At 46.4% G+C, this 17,677-nt stretch overlaps 1 protein-coding gene across 1 annotated transcript in view; it reads left to right on the top strand.

Annotated features, from left to right (window-relative positions):
• Window positions 1-355: 355 nt before the first annotated feature.
• Window positions 356-17,677, top strand: part of grin2db (glutamate receptor, ionotropic, N-methyl D-aspartate 2D, b) — a gene marked incomplete at both ends in the record, with an annotated part of 178,756 nt that continues 161,434 nt past the window's right edge. The window contains 4 exon segments of the mRNA XM_083760374.1: window positions 356-661; window positions 5,379-5,585; window positions 9,727-9,792; window positions 10,445-10,645. Coding sequence (XP_083616500.1) covers window positions 356-661; window positions 5,379-5,585; window positions 9,727-9,792; window positions 10,445-10,645 — 780 coding nt within the window.

The raw sequence follows: 17,677 nt of genomic DNA, 5'->3' as shown, positions 1-17,677 counted from the left end.
GCGGGTCAAATCAAATTATTGTCTCGGTATGACAAAAATAAATAAATCTCTTTGAATTCAAGGCTTCATGGGGTGTGTGTGGGTAATTTATAGTCGAAATGTATTTATTTATTTTTGGGGGGTGAACTACTCGTTTGAAGTGGTTGAGCAGATTATGTATTGTTATTGTATATTAACTCATTTTGCTGACTTAGTTATAACTGTGTGTGTGTGTGTGTGTGTGTGTGTGTGTGTGTGTGTGTGTGCGTCCTCCACCAGGCACCCTCTCTCAAGCGAGTGCTTCACACACCCAGCCCCTCCTCCCCCTGCTCCTCCTCCTCCTCCTCCAGCGGCGGCGGAGGTGGGTCGGTTTGCTATGGTCGCCATACCCACGCTCTCTCTCCTATTGGCCCTGGCGGAGTGGGCGGGCCTCCCCGCCCCGGCCGACTCCTCCCCCCACCTGCTGCTGCGTCCGAGCCCGCGGGAGCGCGACGCCGGGACCACCATGAACTTCAACATCGCCGTCATCCACGCGGGCGCCACGGCGGCGCAGCCCGAGGCGGCGGTGGCGGGCGGGCCGGGCGGCGGCCGCGTGCTCTACCCGGGCTTCGGCCGCGTGCACAGCTCCCTGGGCGACAGCGTGGTCACCCAGTGGGGCTCGGCCAACGTCATCTGGCTACAGGTAAAGGGGGCCGCCGGTGGTCACCGTTGTTGTCACACCCTGTCTCAGGCCAGGGTCGTATGAACATTAAGGATGGCAAGGCAACACAGCTGGGCAGAGTTTCAACACGTTTTATTCTCCCAAGTGCAATAATAGTAACAAATAACATATATTCACATTTCAGTCGAGCCTGTAGCTCTTCTACTTCAAAGTCTTTTTTAGTTTTCCAAAGGTCCTTTTACACTTCCATGTCCCTCGGTGACAGGCAACCCTCCCCCTCCCTAGAGGGGGGAGTTGGTTTGGCCCAAATAGTGTTCAGCTGCTTAAAGTGACAGGAATGTGATGAGAGCATGCAGTGTGTGATCCGTTTGCTGCTTGCTTAGTTGTTTTGGCATACTCTAACAGTGCGCGCTACTGAAAGGCATGTACCCCCGCAAACAGTGACAGGGTGGGGTCACACTGTCACAGTTGTGCTTTGGTTCTGGACGACTTTTATTGTCCTGATATACGTGTGGTGATGTTTTTTGCGATTTACTTTTTCATTTATGTTTAATAGGCCTGACCTCAAAATTAAAAAAATATATATTCTAAATCCTAAATAAATATTTTCACGATTTTTCAAAAATAGCAGACCTACAAGCTCGTAGCGCGCTACTCGGTGGCGCGCTATGAGCTTGTAGGTCTGCTATTTTTCAATAGCTAAAGCATAGCATAATGCTAACACCAAAAGGGGTTCCCGTCAAGAATGGGTTAACCCACCTCGACCTGAGGACGATTCTACAAAATGCGTTCTAAATCCTGACGGTTTTCATGTTTCTGTGTCAGTGGGTTCTCAAACATTTTCATGTCAAGGACCCCCCCCCCCCCTATATGTAATTGCCCGCCGACCCGCGTCTGAATATTTGTTGATCCAGGGACCCCCCCCCCCCCCCCCCAGAAGCAATATATTAATTAAAAAACGTTCTGAAAGAATGTATATATATTCAATGATTTCCACCACATTTTCACGATTTTTCAAAAAATAGCAGACCTAAATACAAGCTCGTAGCGATGAGCTTGTATGGATCTGCTATTTTTCAATAGCTATAAAGTATACCATAATTGCTTAACCCATTCTGAACGGGAACCCATTTTGGTGTCAGCATCATGTTATGCTTTAGCTATTGAAAAATAGCAGATCTACAAGCTCATAGCGCGCCACCGAGTGGCGCGCTACGAGCTTGTAGGTCTGCTATTTTTGAAAAATCGAAGAACGACTGACACTTTTAGAATCTGATCTCAGGTCAGAATGGGTTAATCAGACCAGTGTGTGTCCAGTGGAAACCTCGTATGAATCTGATCTCAGGTCAGAATGGGTTAAAACACCAAAAGGGGTTCCCGCCCAGAATGGGTGGGGAAGATATAAGATCAGATCTTTATTGTCACTGTATGAGACATACAACGAAATTCCGTTTAGTGCAAACCACAACATGAAAATAACTGAAAATTAAATGAAAAGAACAAGGATACACCTCACATAGAAAGACCGTATGAGTCACCAAAACGTAGGACCTTTTTTTTTCTCTCAATAAGATGGCTAAAGGACCACTTCACGACCACTTTCACAGAGAGAGAGAGAGGGGGTGGGGGGGTTTATAGAAATATAGAAGCACAAAACAGGACACTTGCCGCCACATTATTAGCTTTCCTGGCCAATAGTAATTATTTGAAAGTCTTCATGGATTCTGAGAGAGACTAAATCTCATGAAACGGTGGTCCTCAAATGCGTGGAAATAAATAATGGACCTTGATATGAAAAGAAAAACGGTTGAAACTGTCAACCATAGATCTACTGTAATAGACGGTGGCATCATGGGTCATCACTGCTTACATTATTCTGCAGGACAGGATCCAAGTGTCCCATCCGTTTCCCCCACCCCAAGGAAAGCGTATCTATAAATCCCAGGAATGTGTCTTGTGTCTGGCCTGTCCTTCACACATCCTGGGAATCCATTCATCCAATGGATTTCACACTCGGCGCTTAGTCCCGCTTGGAGGAGCCTCTGCTATTACTGTATGGCTCAGAGAAGGGGCTTCCTCCATGTGCAGGGCAGTGAAGATCACCGTTTTCTCAAAAAGTAACGGTATATTCCCAGAGGAACTATACAGATGTTTGTTTTTTTGGGTTTGTAAAATCTTTAGTCCGGAGTCGACAACAGCTTAAACCGTTAACCCATTTTGGTGCGGGAACCCCTTTTGGTGTTTTAAACATTATGTTATAATTTAGCTATTGAAAGCTATTTAGCAGATCTACAAGCTCATAGCGCGCCACCGAGTGGCGCGCTACGAGCTTGTAGGTCTGCTATTTTTGAAGAAATCGTGAAAATGTGGAGCAAATCCTGATTTAGAAGACATTTTATAAATATCGACGTCAGGCCTATTGTAGTCAGCCTGTGCCATGTTTTCCCATTCAAACCGGAAGAATCCCCCACTTAATTAAGGCGTCACTATACTCTCGATTCGCCTACAATGGGATCAATAGAATCGATGTCATCTCTCTTATTTGTCACCACATCAATATCAAACGGCAACAAAAATATTCTAGAGTTTTGGGACCGAGAAGCTAAATCTCATCACATGGTATAGGTCTGCAGGCTCAAATGCAAACTAAACAGACTTTGCTATGAATAGACAGGACACACTGTGACAGGTTGGTTGATGAGACACTCATTGTCCCTAGCGGGGGATCGAACCCCCAGCCAGACCTTCATGGTAATGACCCGTCTATGGGTCCCGAGTAACCATTAGAGCTGTCGTCCCGCATGACGCCTAGCTTCTGCCCTGCCGGGAAGGACAGGGGACTCATAATCATAGTATATACATTATTCATGCTCACACTCATTATTTGAGGTGAATTGCTGTGCGCGTGCGTGCGTTACGTGCGTGCGTTATGTGCGTGCGCTCTTTGACCAACAGCTTGTATTATTGGCCTAACAATGTCACTGCAAAACGCGGTACATGACACCTTCCCTATGAGCTAACAGTAGGCCTACACATAATAATTATGAGACACACCTGGTCGCCATGTTGGCCTCTTTTTGCTATGGGTTTCTCTCCCTGCCTGTCTGTCCTTCTGTCTCTCGCCCCCCCCCCCCCCCCCCTCTCTCTCTGTCTCTGTCTCTCTCTCTGTGTCTGTCTGTCTCTCTGTCTCTCTCTCTCTCTCTCTCTCTCTCTCTCTCTGTTCAATTCAGTAGGCTACTCTTTATTGGCATGGTAAGATTACTGTTACCTCGCCAAATTGTACAAATTGCAACACGAATACATCTCAGACGCCGACAAACAAACCAAAACATGAAAGCGGGCAGTGAGAGTGTGCAACATGAGCATCCATCTCTCTCTCTCTCTCTCCCTCCCCCTCCTTTTCGTTTTGTGACGAGACGTATACACAAAAGGCCTCTCTCTCTCTCTCTCTCTCTCTCTCTCTCTCTCTCTCTCTTCCTCTCTCTCTCCAAGGCTCACCCTCTCTCTGCCGCTGTCTCCTTCTCTCACTCTCAGGTCAATTTCAATTTCAGTTCCGTTCCATTGCCTATTATCACTTCAGTACAGTTTCAATTACCTCACTGCCTGTGCATCTCTCTCTCTCTCTCTCTCTCTCTCTCTCTCTCTCTCTCTCTCTCTCTCTCTCTCTCTCTCTCTCCTGCATTGCTCTCTCCGTTTGGGTATTTCTGTCTCCGCCACCCCTCCCTCCATTCAATTTCAGTTTGATTCGAGCAACTTTATTTCACTTAATCAATTGATTTATTATTCCCTCTCTCTCTCTCTCTCTCTCTCTCTCTCTCTCTCTCTCTCTGTGCATGGCTCGATCCTCTCTCTCCCCTCCCCCTTCTTGCCGAATGAAACAACGTCTCTCTCTCTCTCTCTCTCTATCTCTCTATCTCTCTCTCTCTCTCTCTCTCTCTCTCTCGCCACCCTCTCTCTCTCCGAGGACCCATGCAAGGTGTTTAAAGCAAAACATATAATAATAAATAGTTGTACAGTGTTGTAGCAAAGGCTTGTCAATATCTGATGTGAGAAAGCACGCGAGGACATGATTTACTGCGGAAACCTTTCACTCGTACAGTTTGTGGTAAAAGCTTCCAGGTGTTGCTGATAATACTAATTAAGGCTCTGTCTAGTCCATTTAGTGTGCAGTGGCTCTCAAACTTTTTAATGTCAAGGAGTTGAACCCACTCTGGGACACTTTGAGACCCACTGGTGTAGCGGAGTTGCTTCCTAGTGAGCCGACACTTTGACTGGAATGGACCAGAGCCTTCATTAAGTATCATCGCCAGTAACACATTCCATTATATCTTTATGATGATGTATTGCCATAAATTGCTAAGAGCGTCTGCCTAAATTGTAAGGAAGTATATATAGGGAAGGGGACCCAAGTTCTTTCCAAAACGGCGTGTGCACAACATATAGAGCCCATTTCACCCACTTTTGTACAATAACGCCATTCTGGACGGGAACCCCTTTTGGTGTTTTAACTATAAGCATCACGTTATACTTTAGCTATTGAAAAATAGCAGATCTACAAGCTCATAGCTTTTTAGGTCTGCTATTTTTTTTAAATCGCGAAAATGCGTCGCAAATCTTTGAATATATATTCTTTCAGAAGACTTTTTTTTTACAAGCAGGTGAACGACAGCAGTCCCAAGACGGTCCTCTCCCAGCTGTGTACAATAAAGCTAATTCTCTGATTGTTGATTCCCTGCAGGTGAACGACAGCAGTCCCAAGACGGTCCTCTCCCAGCTGTGCGAGCTGCTGGCGGCGCGGCCCCTCCAGGGCCTGGTCTACGAGGAGGAGAGACCCCCGCCCACGGCCTGGGGGCCCCTGGCCCCCATGCTGGAGTTCGTCTCGGCCCAGACGGGGCTGCCCATTGTGGCCGTGGGAGGGGGCGCGGGGCTGGGCAGGATGCCACAGGTAGAGAGAGAGAGAGAGAGGAGAGGGGGGAGGGAGGCTGGGGGTATACGGGGGTGGTGGTGGTGCTGGGATCACGATTGGAGGGATGGATGGATGGGTGGTGCATTGAGGGGGGGGGTGGTTCTCGAACGTTTTGCCACGTAATGGACGTGTGTGTGTGTGTGTGTGTGTGTGTGTGTTAGGGCATTAAGCAACTAGTCGATCTTGTTGGTACTAGTTGACTAGTTGATAAGAAAAAAACAATCTTCTTAATTATTTATTTATTTATTTTTATTTTCCCGATTTTTTTTTTTAGGCCCCAAGATCAGGTAGATTATAGTTGTAGTCACCAATGTACACAGTGTTTAAATGTACAACAATTTTTACTAGTCGACTAGTGAACTAGGCAACTAGTCAACTAGTAAAAAAGACTAGAAGTGAATGCCCCAGTGTGTGTGTGTGTGTGTGTGTGTGTGTGTGCGTGCTATGTTCTCGCATCTGTGCATCTTATGGCTCCTTCGAAGAAAAACTTGCATGGTTTAACTGTGCAGACAACTGTTTAAACGGTTAGTTTTTTTCATTATCCGTGAATGGAATATAATATAGCTGCTCTTTGATGCTCTTCTTTTGAAGCTTCCCCTGTTCACTCGCCCCCACAATCCTCCTCACCGCCCTCAAGGCCACATTGGGACACTCACTATGTCCCTTTGTGGCCCTGCAGGTTTTCACGGGTGCTTCAAGCCCAATGAGGTGGATAACGATGGCAGGGTCATGGGACTTTGCAATGGAGGAGACTGCGTTTACACAGTCGGCGTGTCATGTTGGCCTCGGGACACAATGGAAACCCAGAGGAGGATGAGTGTTGTTTAACCCATTTAGGGCTGACGTCGAATTTTTTATTTTTTATTTTTTTTCTGAAAAACCTCATCTTTCTGACCCCCAAAAAAATGATATGTAATTGGCCGCCGACCCCCATCTGAAAATATGTTGTTCCAGGTACCCTCTCCAGAAGCAAAGATTTGAGTTAAAAAAAAAACTGAAACTCAAAAAATAGCAGACCTACAAGTTCATAGCGCGCTATGAGCTTGTAGATCTGCTATTTTTCAATAGCTAAAGCATAACATAGTGCTAACACCAAAATGGGTTAAGTGGTCTGCGAGCTGTGTAGCGTTGCATAAGAGCATCGCTGGGCGGGGCAAAGAAACCTTGTATCGGCCGTCTTAGCCTACATCTTTTTTTTTTTTAATCATAGTATTGCACAGAATATCTAAATATAACCAACACAAGCCCATAACAATTCCATGACTTGCCCAGAATAGGAACACCATCTTGGAAGTATAGTTGAAATCCTTTTCCCCACCATTCCCTGAAAAGTATAACGTTTTTTGTTTTTTTGGAGATACAAGGTTTCCACCTGACAGAGACGGACGAGGTGTGAGAGGAGATAGGACAGAGGAGGTGTGAGAGGAGATAGGACAGAGGAGGTGTGAGAGGAGATAGGACAGAGGAGGTGTGAGAGGAGATAGGACAGAGGAGGTATTGGCAGCCTTAGTCCTCCAGCCACCTGGCGGTATAACCGGCATTGATGTGATTGGCTGCTGTGGGATCGTGTTGATGTGATTGGCTGCTGGGGGATCTTCTTGGCTAAATAACGTGTCTGGGTATTAGCCTATAGGAGCTGTGCTTCTCTGCAGAGAGGAGGGTGTTGTTACTTAAAACCAAAGTAACAAGTACGTCCTATAATAATCACACAGGGAAAGAGTTGCCTCTGCTTTTGATACGCCCACAACATGACCGGTGGGGATAAGTAGGTTCTACTCCTGCTACTGGTCAGACGTACTGGATTAAATACATGCATATCCTTTAGGGCAATGTCTGGTCTGATGTGTTTTATTTTTATTTATTTTTTTGTTATCACAATTTCATAATTGTGAGTTAACCACATGTATCCCCTGGTGTACTTATTTTGAGCCAATTAAAAAAAATATATATATATATATTTATTTAATTTTTTTCCAAGCTATCATTTAGTTGCATGGGGGACGCCCTGGGAACTCCCTCAAGGACCCCTGGGTGGTCCCCCTGGGGACCCCACTTTGGGAACCCCTGTCCTATAGTTGGCTCCCTGCTGAACAGGCTGCCCCCGACCAACCAAGGAGTCTCTGCACTAGCCCATTTTGACCTGAGATCAGATTCAAAAAATGTCTTCTACATCCTGACAGTTTTCTGAAAAAGCTATGTTTCTATGTCAGTCGTTCTTTGATTTTTCAAAAATAGCAGACCTACAACCTATGAGCTTGTAGATCTGCTATTTTTCAATAGCTAAAGAATAACAACGCTAACACCAAAAAGGGCTAGCACAGCGATTGACCACAACTTGGCCTGCTTCCCGCGCTCGCGAAACACAACAAGCTAAATTGTGTTTCGCTGGAGCACCCCGGCCAAGCCGGAGGCTACCGCGGAGGAAATCGAAACAAGTCTCTCCACGTACGGCCGATGTGTGTGTTTGGGCTTATTTGAAGCTTGTGTGCGCGTGTTGCGAAGGTATATAGCGCTGACTGCCACCATGCAGGCCTGATGGGAACTTTCTCCTGTATAGGTAAACAAGCCAAGTGCAGAGCAAGTTTTGCCTCTTGGCTTGTGTAAACAACGGGATAAGTTTGAGTTTCTCTTTTCCTACCTGGGCCGTGCTTTCGTAGTTGTTTGTCGTCATGCTATTCAGTTGTCATAGAATGTCACGAGTTTGTTTCATTGCATGGAGCTATATATATATATATATATATATATATACATAGCGCATGCATTGCTCCGTGCGTCTGTCGCGACCATCTGACGGGGCCATACCCGATAAAGTTTACGAGGAGTGTGAAAACCTGTCCTTTCAACACGGCAATGCTCGCTCACACTGCATTTCTATCACTCAAACCAGGGGTTCCCAAACTGTGGCGCGTGCACCCCTTGTGGTGCATAATATGAAAAGGGTAATGGAGGTTTTATATAGTGTTATTTGGCACAAACCGGTAAAAAAGGAGATGTATAGAGCAGCTGTGGGAGTATACAGCAGCTGCATGTCTCTCTATAGTGCAGTGACATTCTGTGATTATTTGCCATAATCGTATAAGAGACATTTTTGGTCAAATACAGCGAGACCGAGCGTTGAGGGGTGCGTCAGCTATAGGTCAGGAGGTAAGAGGGGGTGCACGCCTGCACGGCCAAATACGTTTGGGGGCAGCTGACTTAAACCCTAATGTACTCTCTAGTCTAGGTCATACGTGGGCAACTGGTGGCCCAGGGGGCCACATGCGGCCCCCACCTTCACTTAATTCGGCCCGCAGGTTAATATCAGAATACTGATTTATATTATTGATTTGCAAACATGACAAACTTTAATTTAACGTATACAACATACTGCTTAAAACACCAAAAGGGATAAAATGGATAAAAAGGATTTTGTGAAGTGTTGCGCGTCGTCGAGGTCCGGCTTTGTATGTCCAAAAAACATTAATTTTTGGGAATTAAAGGATCTGTCTTCTGGTGGATCCAGACGTATTATATAGGCCTAGTTATTATTCATATAGTAATTAGTTCTCGTTCAACCATTTTCATCGGTTAAAACATTTATAAAACTCACAGACAGACTCTTAACCACTTTCAGCCTGTGGATTATTTATGAAAATGTAAAAAAGAAAAAGAAAAGAAAAAGATGGAATATGCTAAGGTCTCAGCCTTGACAGTGAGGATTATTCGCACAGGGCCTATATACTGGAAGTGTCGGGTGTGCTGCTGTGACAGTGTTGACAGGACGTGTTGTTGGGAAAACACTTCATAAGGGTCTGTCAGGTGTGATCCCGTCACGGGCCGCCGCGCGGATAGGGGTGGATACCGATAAGCCTGCCGACGACGTTCTATACGGAATGACAGAGACCTTGTTATCGCTGAACCCCATCGCGCATGACTGCAACGACTAGGAAAATACACACACACACACACACACACACACACACACTCGGAAAAAAAAGAACTGGGGGAAAAAGGGCTTATCCTTCAAGAAATGTGCCGTTCTACTTCTTCTTCTGCTCTCCTCTCTCTCTCTGTCTCTCTGTCTCTCTCTCTCTCTCGCCCTCCGCCCCATCCCCCCCCCCCCCCCCCCGTGACGTTGCAGGAGACGGGCTCGATATTCCTGCAGTTCAGCTCGTCCACGGCGTTGCAGCTGGAGGTCATCTTCGAGGTCAGTATACGGTGGAGAGTGACTGAAGTATACTTAGAGATGATGCTCCGATCAGGTTTCTTTTCTTTTTTTTTCGTTTGGGACCCGATCCCCCCGATCGATCGCAGATTGTTTTTTTTCACATGATCGGCGGATATACCGATTTGTTTTTTTCCCCAAAATTATTATATTATGTGTCAAAACCCCACGTCAAAACTGTTCCTGTGTGTGTGTGTGTGTGTGTGTGTGTGTGTGTGTGGGGAGAACGTTTATGCCCGTGTCCAAGATGAACAATGATATACACTATATACATCTGATTGACATTTATACCACTTATCGGTTTCTCTAAAGGGCCGATCACAGATTGACGATTATCGGAGCATCTCTACTAAGTACATTTACTTAAACTCAACTTATACTTAACATATATTTATTAACATACCCAGAGTGTTTTATGTTAAATTGGTTGTTCAGTAATGACGTTATTCATAGAGAAGGCATGGCAGTTACGTTGGAGAACGATGTATCCATAAGTAACTGTCTATTTGTGCATATGTATCATTATATAATTATGTACAGTTTTGTGAGTGTCCTGTAAGCCCGTGCGGGCTGGGCATCTTATGACGCAGGACACTTTAATAAAAAACTCTTATCCATCCATCCATACCCCGAGGTGCTGGAGGAGTACGACTGGACGGCGTTCTCGGTGGTGACCACGCGCCACCACGGCTACCAGGACTTCATCCAGGTGGTGGAGGGCCTGACGGACGGCTCCTTCATCGGCTGGGAGAAGAAGAGCGTGGTGATGCTCAACGTGACGGACGACCCCGGCGGGGCGCGCACCCGCCGCCTGCTGAAGGAGAATGAGGCGCAGGTGAGAGAGCTGAGGAGGGCTGAGGAGGAGAAAAAACTGCACTAGTGGTGATGACGTTGCGGCTGGTTTCGGGGGGGACGGAGGGCGGTATCTCTGCCTCTCCCTCCCCCACTGCCGCATCTCTCTCTCTCTCTCTCTCTCTCCCCTCTCTCCTCTATCCCCTCTGTTCTTCTTACCCCCCCCCGCCCCCCCCCCCCCCGCCCTGATCATCTCTGATCTTTGCACGACGACACGATAAACAGAAAGAAAAACGACAAAAAACATGAGTCACATTTTGATCCGCAGCGGTGGCCCGAATGGTTTGCGGAGCGGTCTTGATGATATCGGAAGGTCGCTAGTTCTTATATCCCCGGAACGGCACGTTAAAATGACCACCGTTGAAGTGCCCTTGAGCAAGGCATTGAACCCCCTACCATGAAATGTTCTATGAGCAGGGCCTGGCTGTAAACAAGTTATTGAGCTTATAGTCCAGTTACCCTGGGTAAATATAGTAACTTTATCTTGGTCTTTTGCGCGTCAGCCTATATTTAGAGAGACTCTATAGCGGCCTATACTGTATATATGCTGCACCGTATACGCATCTATACCGTATACACCGTTATGCGACGACTGTACCGCAGCAGCGGTATTGTACTTCCCGAGCTGAGAATACGGCGAGTTCAATGCATCATCTGCGGCAAGGAGCGTCTTCCGCCTTTCGCCACTGCGGCAGGCGGTCAAGAGAGACAGCAAAAAAATAGGTGCAGCAAAGTTGAGAAAAGTTCTACTTTCCCTCTGCCTCTCTGTGGCGAGACAAAGCTATATAGTAGTATAGTTTGTAAGCTATATAGCTTGTGAGCCTAAATATAATATTGAGCCATTGCAGATAATATGCGACACTGCGACAGTTACCCACGTTTAGTGAAACAGTGGCTTATACTGACCCTGTTAGTGTCAGGAGTGTTATGGCATGTCACCGCGACCCTCCGTTCCATAGTTTTTTGGCAGTTGAACTTACAGTAGCTTGTTTTCGCCAAAAAGAAACAGAAAGCAGCAGCATTTTTACCTCCTTTAATATTAAACTAAACCGAATTGCAAATATTTTGTCATCGCGCGATTTCCCGGGTGTAACATTTGCACTCAATACATGATGATATTGACTATAACGATAAGGTGAGCAATGAGCATCCACGCAGACGTGGTCATAATAGTTAGCCGTATATGTGGGCTCCGCCATACCACTTGAGTCAGGATGATTTTTATCAGTTATTATTTATTGTCAATTGTCAATATTATTTAGTCTTAGTTTTAGTCATCATATATTCGTTTTTATTTTGTTTTTATTTTGTTTTAGTCGGTGAAAAGCGGTAGTCGACGAACATTCGTTTTAGTCGACGAAATTAGTCGACGAAAACAACACTGCTGGAGGATATAGAATGATTTCAGCTTCACAAGCAAAGCAGCAAAGCGGAGCATATATACAGTACTGTACATTACTTAACACTCAGGCATTCTGGAACCTGCCCACGGCGGCTGTATATTTCAGGCAGACAGCAGCTCACGTGAAACACATCCATTGAGAATGCTTTCTGAATGGCGGGCATATACTGTAACAGTTGGCTTTTTAGGGCATCTAGGCTTAGCTACCGCTGCAAGTCAGTAAAGTAGGTCAGAGTGGCTTATTGTCACTATCAGCCGAGCAACGAGTGTGTCTGTCCCCACTTTACAAAGTGCTTCAGAGCCGGCATGGAGTTGCTCCATTGCTGCAGGAATAAGTTGGAGTGCCACTTATTCCAAGTAGTTATACCCAAACCATGTTACTCAGGCGCTCAGTTTGAGCACTGTAAAATGGTAAAAAAAGGTGTACAGTATTTGTTTTTTTAACAGTTTGACTGATTTAAACGCGTAACCCGCATTTTAATCAAATACCCTACGCTGCCGAGATTGTTGTATTACCTTTAGAGCATACGCTGAATTATTTGGGCTTTTGATCCGTGAAAATCCGGCGAAAAAAGGTCCCTCGGTTTGTTATGAACCGATCGCACCACCCGCCATCTTGGTGCACCCGGAAGACGCAGCACAAGACCCGCCTCCATGAGGCCATTTGCATCAATGAGGCCTCAATTTCCCAGAAGCCCTAGCAGCCCACAGCATGTGTTGATTTCCGGTTTCGTCATCAAAACGAAACCATCGAGTCTCTATCTCCGCGGCAAAGACAGAGTTTATTTTTATTTATTACAATACGGCGGATTAAACACATAAAACAAAAGGCGGGAATGTCGTAAATAGCAGCGCCAGTAACCTGGATTAAACAATTCAGGCATAAAAAACAAATACATATATATCGATGTTTTGTTCAGCCAACAGGGGTCGCATAGTAAAATGCATTTGGATAAAGGCACTGTAGAAATTGATACATTTACCGGCTGCTTTATTGCATAAGGGCCGTGTTGGATGAGACGTGAGGCAGAACTATAGCTTGCAGGCATTGCTCTGTTTATTAAAAAATAAATACATGATTTGTGGGGAAAGTAAGCGCGGATGCACTGATTCAAAGTGATCGCTACGGTGGCGGACAATCGCGCCGCTACTTAAAGGCTTAAGCGTATATACTGTTCGGCTATTAATCCATGGAGAGAGAGAGAGATAGCACTGCACACTTTGTCCGCTGTGTCTTTCAAGCCTGCAATAATAGTGACATTTCCGAGGCAAATCTTTTGACAAAGCATGTCCGAGGATGACAAATGATGTAAACAAAAATCACAGAGCGTTGCTTGCGGGGCAGAACTGTACGTGCAGTTTGGCCGTGGAGATCGGGAATGACGTTCTGAGAACGAGAGAGAACTTTGTGTTGCTTCAGAAAAAAAAAGTTCTACTTCGTTTAAGAGTCTATAGCTGCCAGCTCGGTGGCGATAATGCATTAATAATGAAACACTTTTTTTTGGGCAAATTCATTCACGCTCACCTTTTCAGACTGCAGGCTGACCGACATTGACCACAGTGACTCATGGTTTTTGGTCTGTATCTCTCCCTGGCTTTCAGTCCCTCAGATATGCTGCCCTTCTCTCCTCCTCTCCCCTCCCCCTCCCCTACGGGCCTTGCTTCCTTCCCTTTTCCACCTCCTTTCAATGCAGCCATATCCCTCGGTTCACTGTCTCCTTCTCCCTCTGCTCTCTCCTCTCCCGTCCTCCTTTTCAAATCCATCCCCACATCTGTCCTCCCATTATGTCTTCCCCCCCCTGCTCATTCCGCTGGTATCCCCGCCCCGCGGCCCGCGCCCCTCTCATGGAATTCTTTGCCCAGAGACAAGCCCCCCCACCCCACTCCACCCCAGCCCTGCAGCCCACCCCCACACTCTTCTGTTTGTTTTTATTCCTCTCTCCTCCTCCTCCTCCTCTCGTTCTGTGACTTTCTACTATTCCTTTTATACCTTCCTCTTTCTGTCACCTGCTGTCTGTTCCTTTTCACGTCTACCTTTTTATCTCTCTGTCTCTCTCTCTCTCTCTCTCTCTCTCTGTGTCTCTGTCTCTCTCTCTCTCTCTCTCTGTGTCTCTGTATGTATCTCTTGTACCATCAGTCCATTGGTAGCGTCTCTCGTGCTGCATGTCCTGCTGGCGTCAGACAGACAGACAGACAGACGGACAGACGGACGGACGGACGGACGGACAGACGGACGGACAGACGGACGGACACCTCTGCTGGCTCGGTCCAGACTGGGTCTCAATGTCACCGCTAATATCCCAGCATGCACTGCGGCATGCTTGCAGATATGTGGATGGGGGTCTGTGTGTGTGTGTGTGTGTGTGTGTGTGTGTGTGTGTGTGTGTGTGTGTGTGTGTGAGAGAGAGAAACCACACGTGTGTCGGGATTGGCATTGGCATGCCTCCGTGCATGTGTGCGCATTGTTGTGTATCCAGCACACGTGTGTGTGTGTGTGTGTGTGCGTACGTTGGAGGCTCCTCTGTGCTATTGTGTCAGTGTTAATATAACATATAGTGCCTGCAGTGGGTTGTCTATACTCGCAGTGCTTGCTTCTTTAACCCCTGGCACTCTCTTTCACAGTCTCACAGTGTCTCTCAAATGCAAATATCCACAACATCACAGGGATAATTGACGCGGAGTGATGTTGTGGATATTTGCATTACAGCCTTATCTCTCTCTCTCTCTCTCTCTCTCTCTGACAGAGAGACACTAGGGTCGATTGTCCACCTCTCTCTCACATGTTTTTCACCTTCTGCCTTCATTAGTCAGTATTCTCTCTTCTCTTTATCTCAATTTTTTTGTCCCACAAACCGCTGTCTGCTTTCTCTCTCTCTCTCTCTCTCTCTCTCTCTCTCTTCTCTCTCTCTCTCTCTCTCTCTCTCTCTCTCTCTCTCTCTCTCTCTCTCTCTCTCTCTCTGTCTCTCTCTCTCTCTCTCTCTCTCTCTCGCCCTGTCTCTGTGTCTCTCCCCCACCCTGTTCTCCTTGTCTGCTGGCAGGAGGTTTATTGGCATATGGGCGGGATTGTTTTGCCAAAGCCATTACAGTTCAAAGACCCAATGGGGGCGCCGTTCTAAAAATAAAAGAATATGCTACTTTCACTGCACACACACACACACACACACACACACACACACACAGGCCTCCTCTGCCTCACCCTCCATTCACTCCTTCTCCTACTCCTCTATTTCTCTGTCCTTTCTTTATTTCCATAGCCCTACTTATTTCTCTCCTCAGGAAACGTATCATTACGCCAGTCAGTATGTCTGTCTGTCCCTGTCTCTTTCAATGCCTCTCTCTCTCTCTCTCTCTCTCTCTCTCTCTCTCTCTCTCCCTCTCTCCCTCTCTCCCTCTCTCTATCTCTCTCTCATATTCCCCAGAGAGTATCCATACCTCTGCAGTTAAGGCAGGAGAGCTGATCCACTGTCTATCTCTATCTGTTTTTCTGTCATTTCTCATTTTCTATATCTCTCTCTGTGTCTTTGTCTCTCTCTCTCTGTCTGTGTCTTTCTCTCTCTCTCTCTTTCCCCGTCTCTCACTCTCTGGTGTTATATGACGTGGCTCTTACAGATCCCCGTCATAGTCCAGCCCAGGGGTGTGTTGTTGGGATCTCGAGAGATTGAGGGCTTATAGGCGCGATTCATACTCCTATTTTAGAGCCGAATAAAAGTCGGTTCGGCTCTGTAGAGCCTACAATGTGACATCATTTGAGGTTCGGGGGGGCGGGTACCGTCCCAAAGTCGGCTCTTCGGTGCTACTGGGAAATTTCTGACGAGCCGAAATCATTTCGTCACTATACAGCGGTAAAACAGAAGAATGAATCGGCCGATTCGGCCCTTATAGCCCAGCGCAGAAATTGTTACATTCACCTCACAATTTACAATGCATGATGTGAGACACTTGTGACTTAAAGGCCTATTCATAGTCCAGTTTTTGGGGTGAAGAGGTAAAAACACAGAGACGTGCTGCATAGTCCAGTGTTTGGGGTGAAGAGGTAAAAACACAGAGACGTGCTGCATAGTCCAGTTTTTGGGGTGAACAGGTAAAAACACAGAGACGTGCTGCATAGTCCAGTTTTTGGGGTGAAGAGGTAAAAACACAGACGTGCTGCATAGTCCAGTGTTTGGGGTGAAGAGGTAAAAACACAGAGACGTGCTGCATAGTCCAGTTTTTGGGGTGAACAGGTAAAAACACAGAGACGTGCTGCATAGTCCAGTTTTTGGGGTGAAGAGGTAAAAACACAGACGTGCTGCATAGTCCAGTTTTTGGGGTGAAGAGGTAAAAACACAGACGTGCTGCATAGTCCAGTTTTTGGGGTGAACAGGTAAAAACACAGAGACGTGCTGCATAGTCCAGTGTTTGGGGTGAAGAGGTAAAAACACAGAGACGTGCTGCATAGTCCAGTTTTTGGGGTGAACAGGTAAAAACACAGAGACGTGCTGCATAGTCCAGTGTTTGGGGTGAAGAGTAAAAACACAGAGACTTGCTGCATAGTCCAGTGTTTGGGTGAACAGGTAAAAACACAGAGACTTGCTGCATAGTCCAGTGTTTGGGGTGAAGAGGTAAAAACACAGAGACGTGCTGCATAGTCCAGTGTTTGGGGTGAAGAGTAAAAACACAGACGTGCTGCATAGTCCAGTTTTTGGGGTGAAGAGGTAAAAACACAGACGTGCTGCATAGTCCAGTGTTTGGGGTGAAGAGGTAAAAACACAGAGACTTGCTGCATAGTCCAGTGTTTGGGGTGAAGAGGTAAAAACACAGAGACGTGCTGTGCGACACCATGTCGTTTTCGGTGGTCACCTGCACTGCAAACAGGCCTTTATACTCATCTGTTTCCAAATTAAATTAAAATGTATTCGAATCAAATCCCAGATATAGTTTTAATTAAACTTAGCAAACCAAAATACCATTATTATATCGACCTCAGCCAATAGAAAGCTCTTTGTCCCCTGTCGCCTGAACAAATTTGAGGTCCAAGACCCCTGAATTGGTTGCAGTCCCAGTCTGGCAACGGTTCCTCTGACTGCCAGCCAGACTGAAAAAATCATGGAAAGAGTCCAGAAACAAGCTTGCAGAATCATTCTTGGCTCGGAGGTATATACTCGCATTGTGCTCCCTATCAGAGAGCTGCATGCACCCGGGGTGCATACTTAGTTTAGACTATAGTCATTGGTTTAGACATGGGTTAAGGTTAGGTTTAGGTGTGCTGCCCCGTGGGAGGTTAGGGTGCATACTTAGTTTAGACTATAGTCATTGGTTAGACATGGGTTAAGGTTAGGTTTAGGTGTGCTGCCCCGTGGGAGGTTAGGGTGCATACTTAGTTTAGACTATAGTCATTGGTTAGACATGGGTTAAGGTTAGGTTTAGGTGTGCTGCCCCATGGGAGGTTAGGGTGCATACTTAGTTTAGACTATAGTCATTGGTTAGACATGGGTTAAGGTTAGGTTTAGGTGTGCTGCCCCGTGGGAGGTTAGGGTGCATACTTAGTTTAGACTATAGTCATTGGTTAGACATGGGTTAAGGTTAGGTTTAGGTGTGCTGCCCCGTGGGAGGTTAGGGTGCATACTTAGTTTA

Source organism: Protomyctophum parallelum (genome assembly GCF_964188405.1).
Source record: "Protomyctophum parallelum genome assembly, chromosome: 3".
Classification (NCBI taxonomy): domain Eukaryota; kingdom Metazoa; phylum Chordata; class Actinopteri; order Myctophiformes; family Myctophidae; genus Protomyctophum; species Protomyctophum parallelum.
The sequence above is the reverse complement of the archived record's forward strand: the minus strand, read 5'-3'. Positions and strand labels throughout refer to the sequence as shown.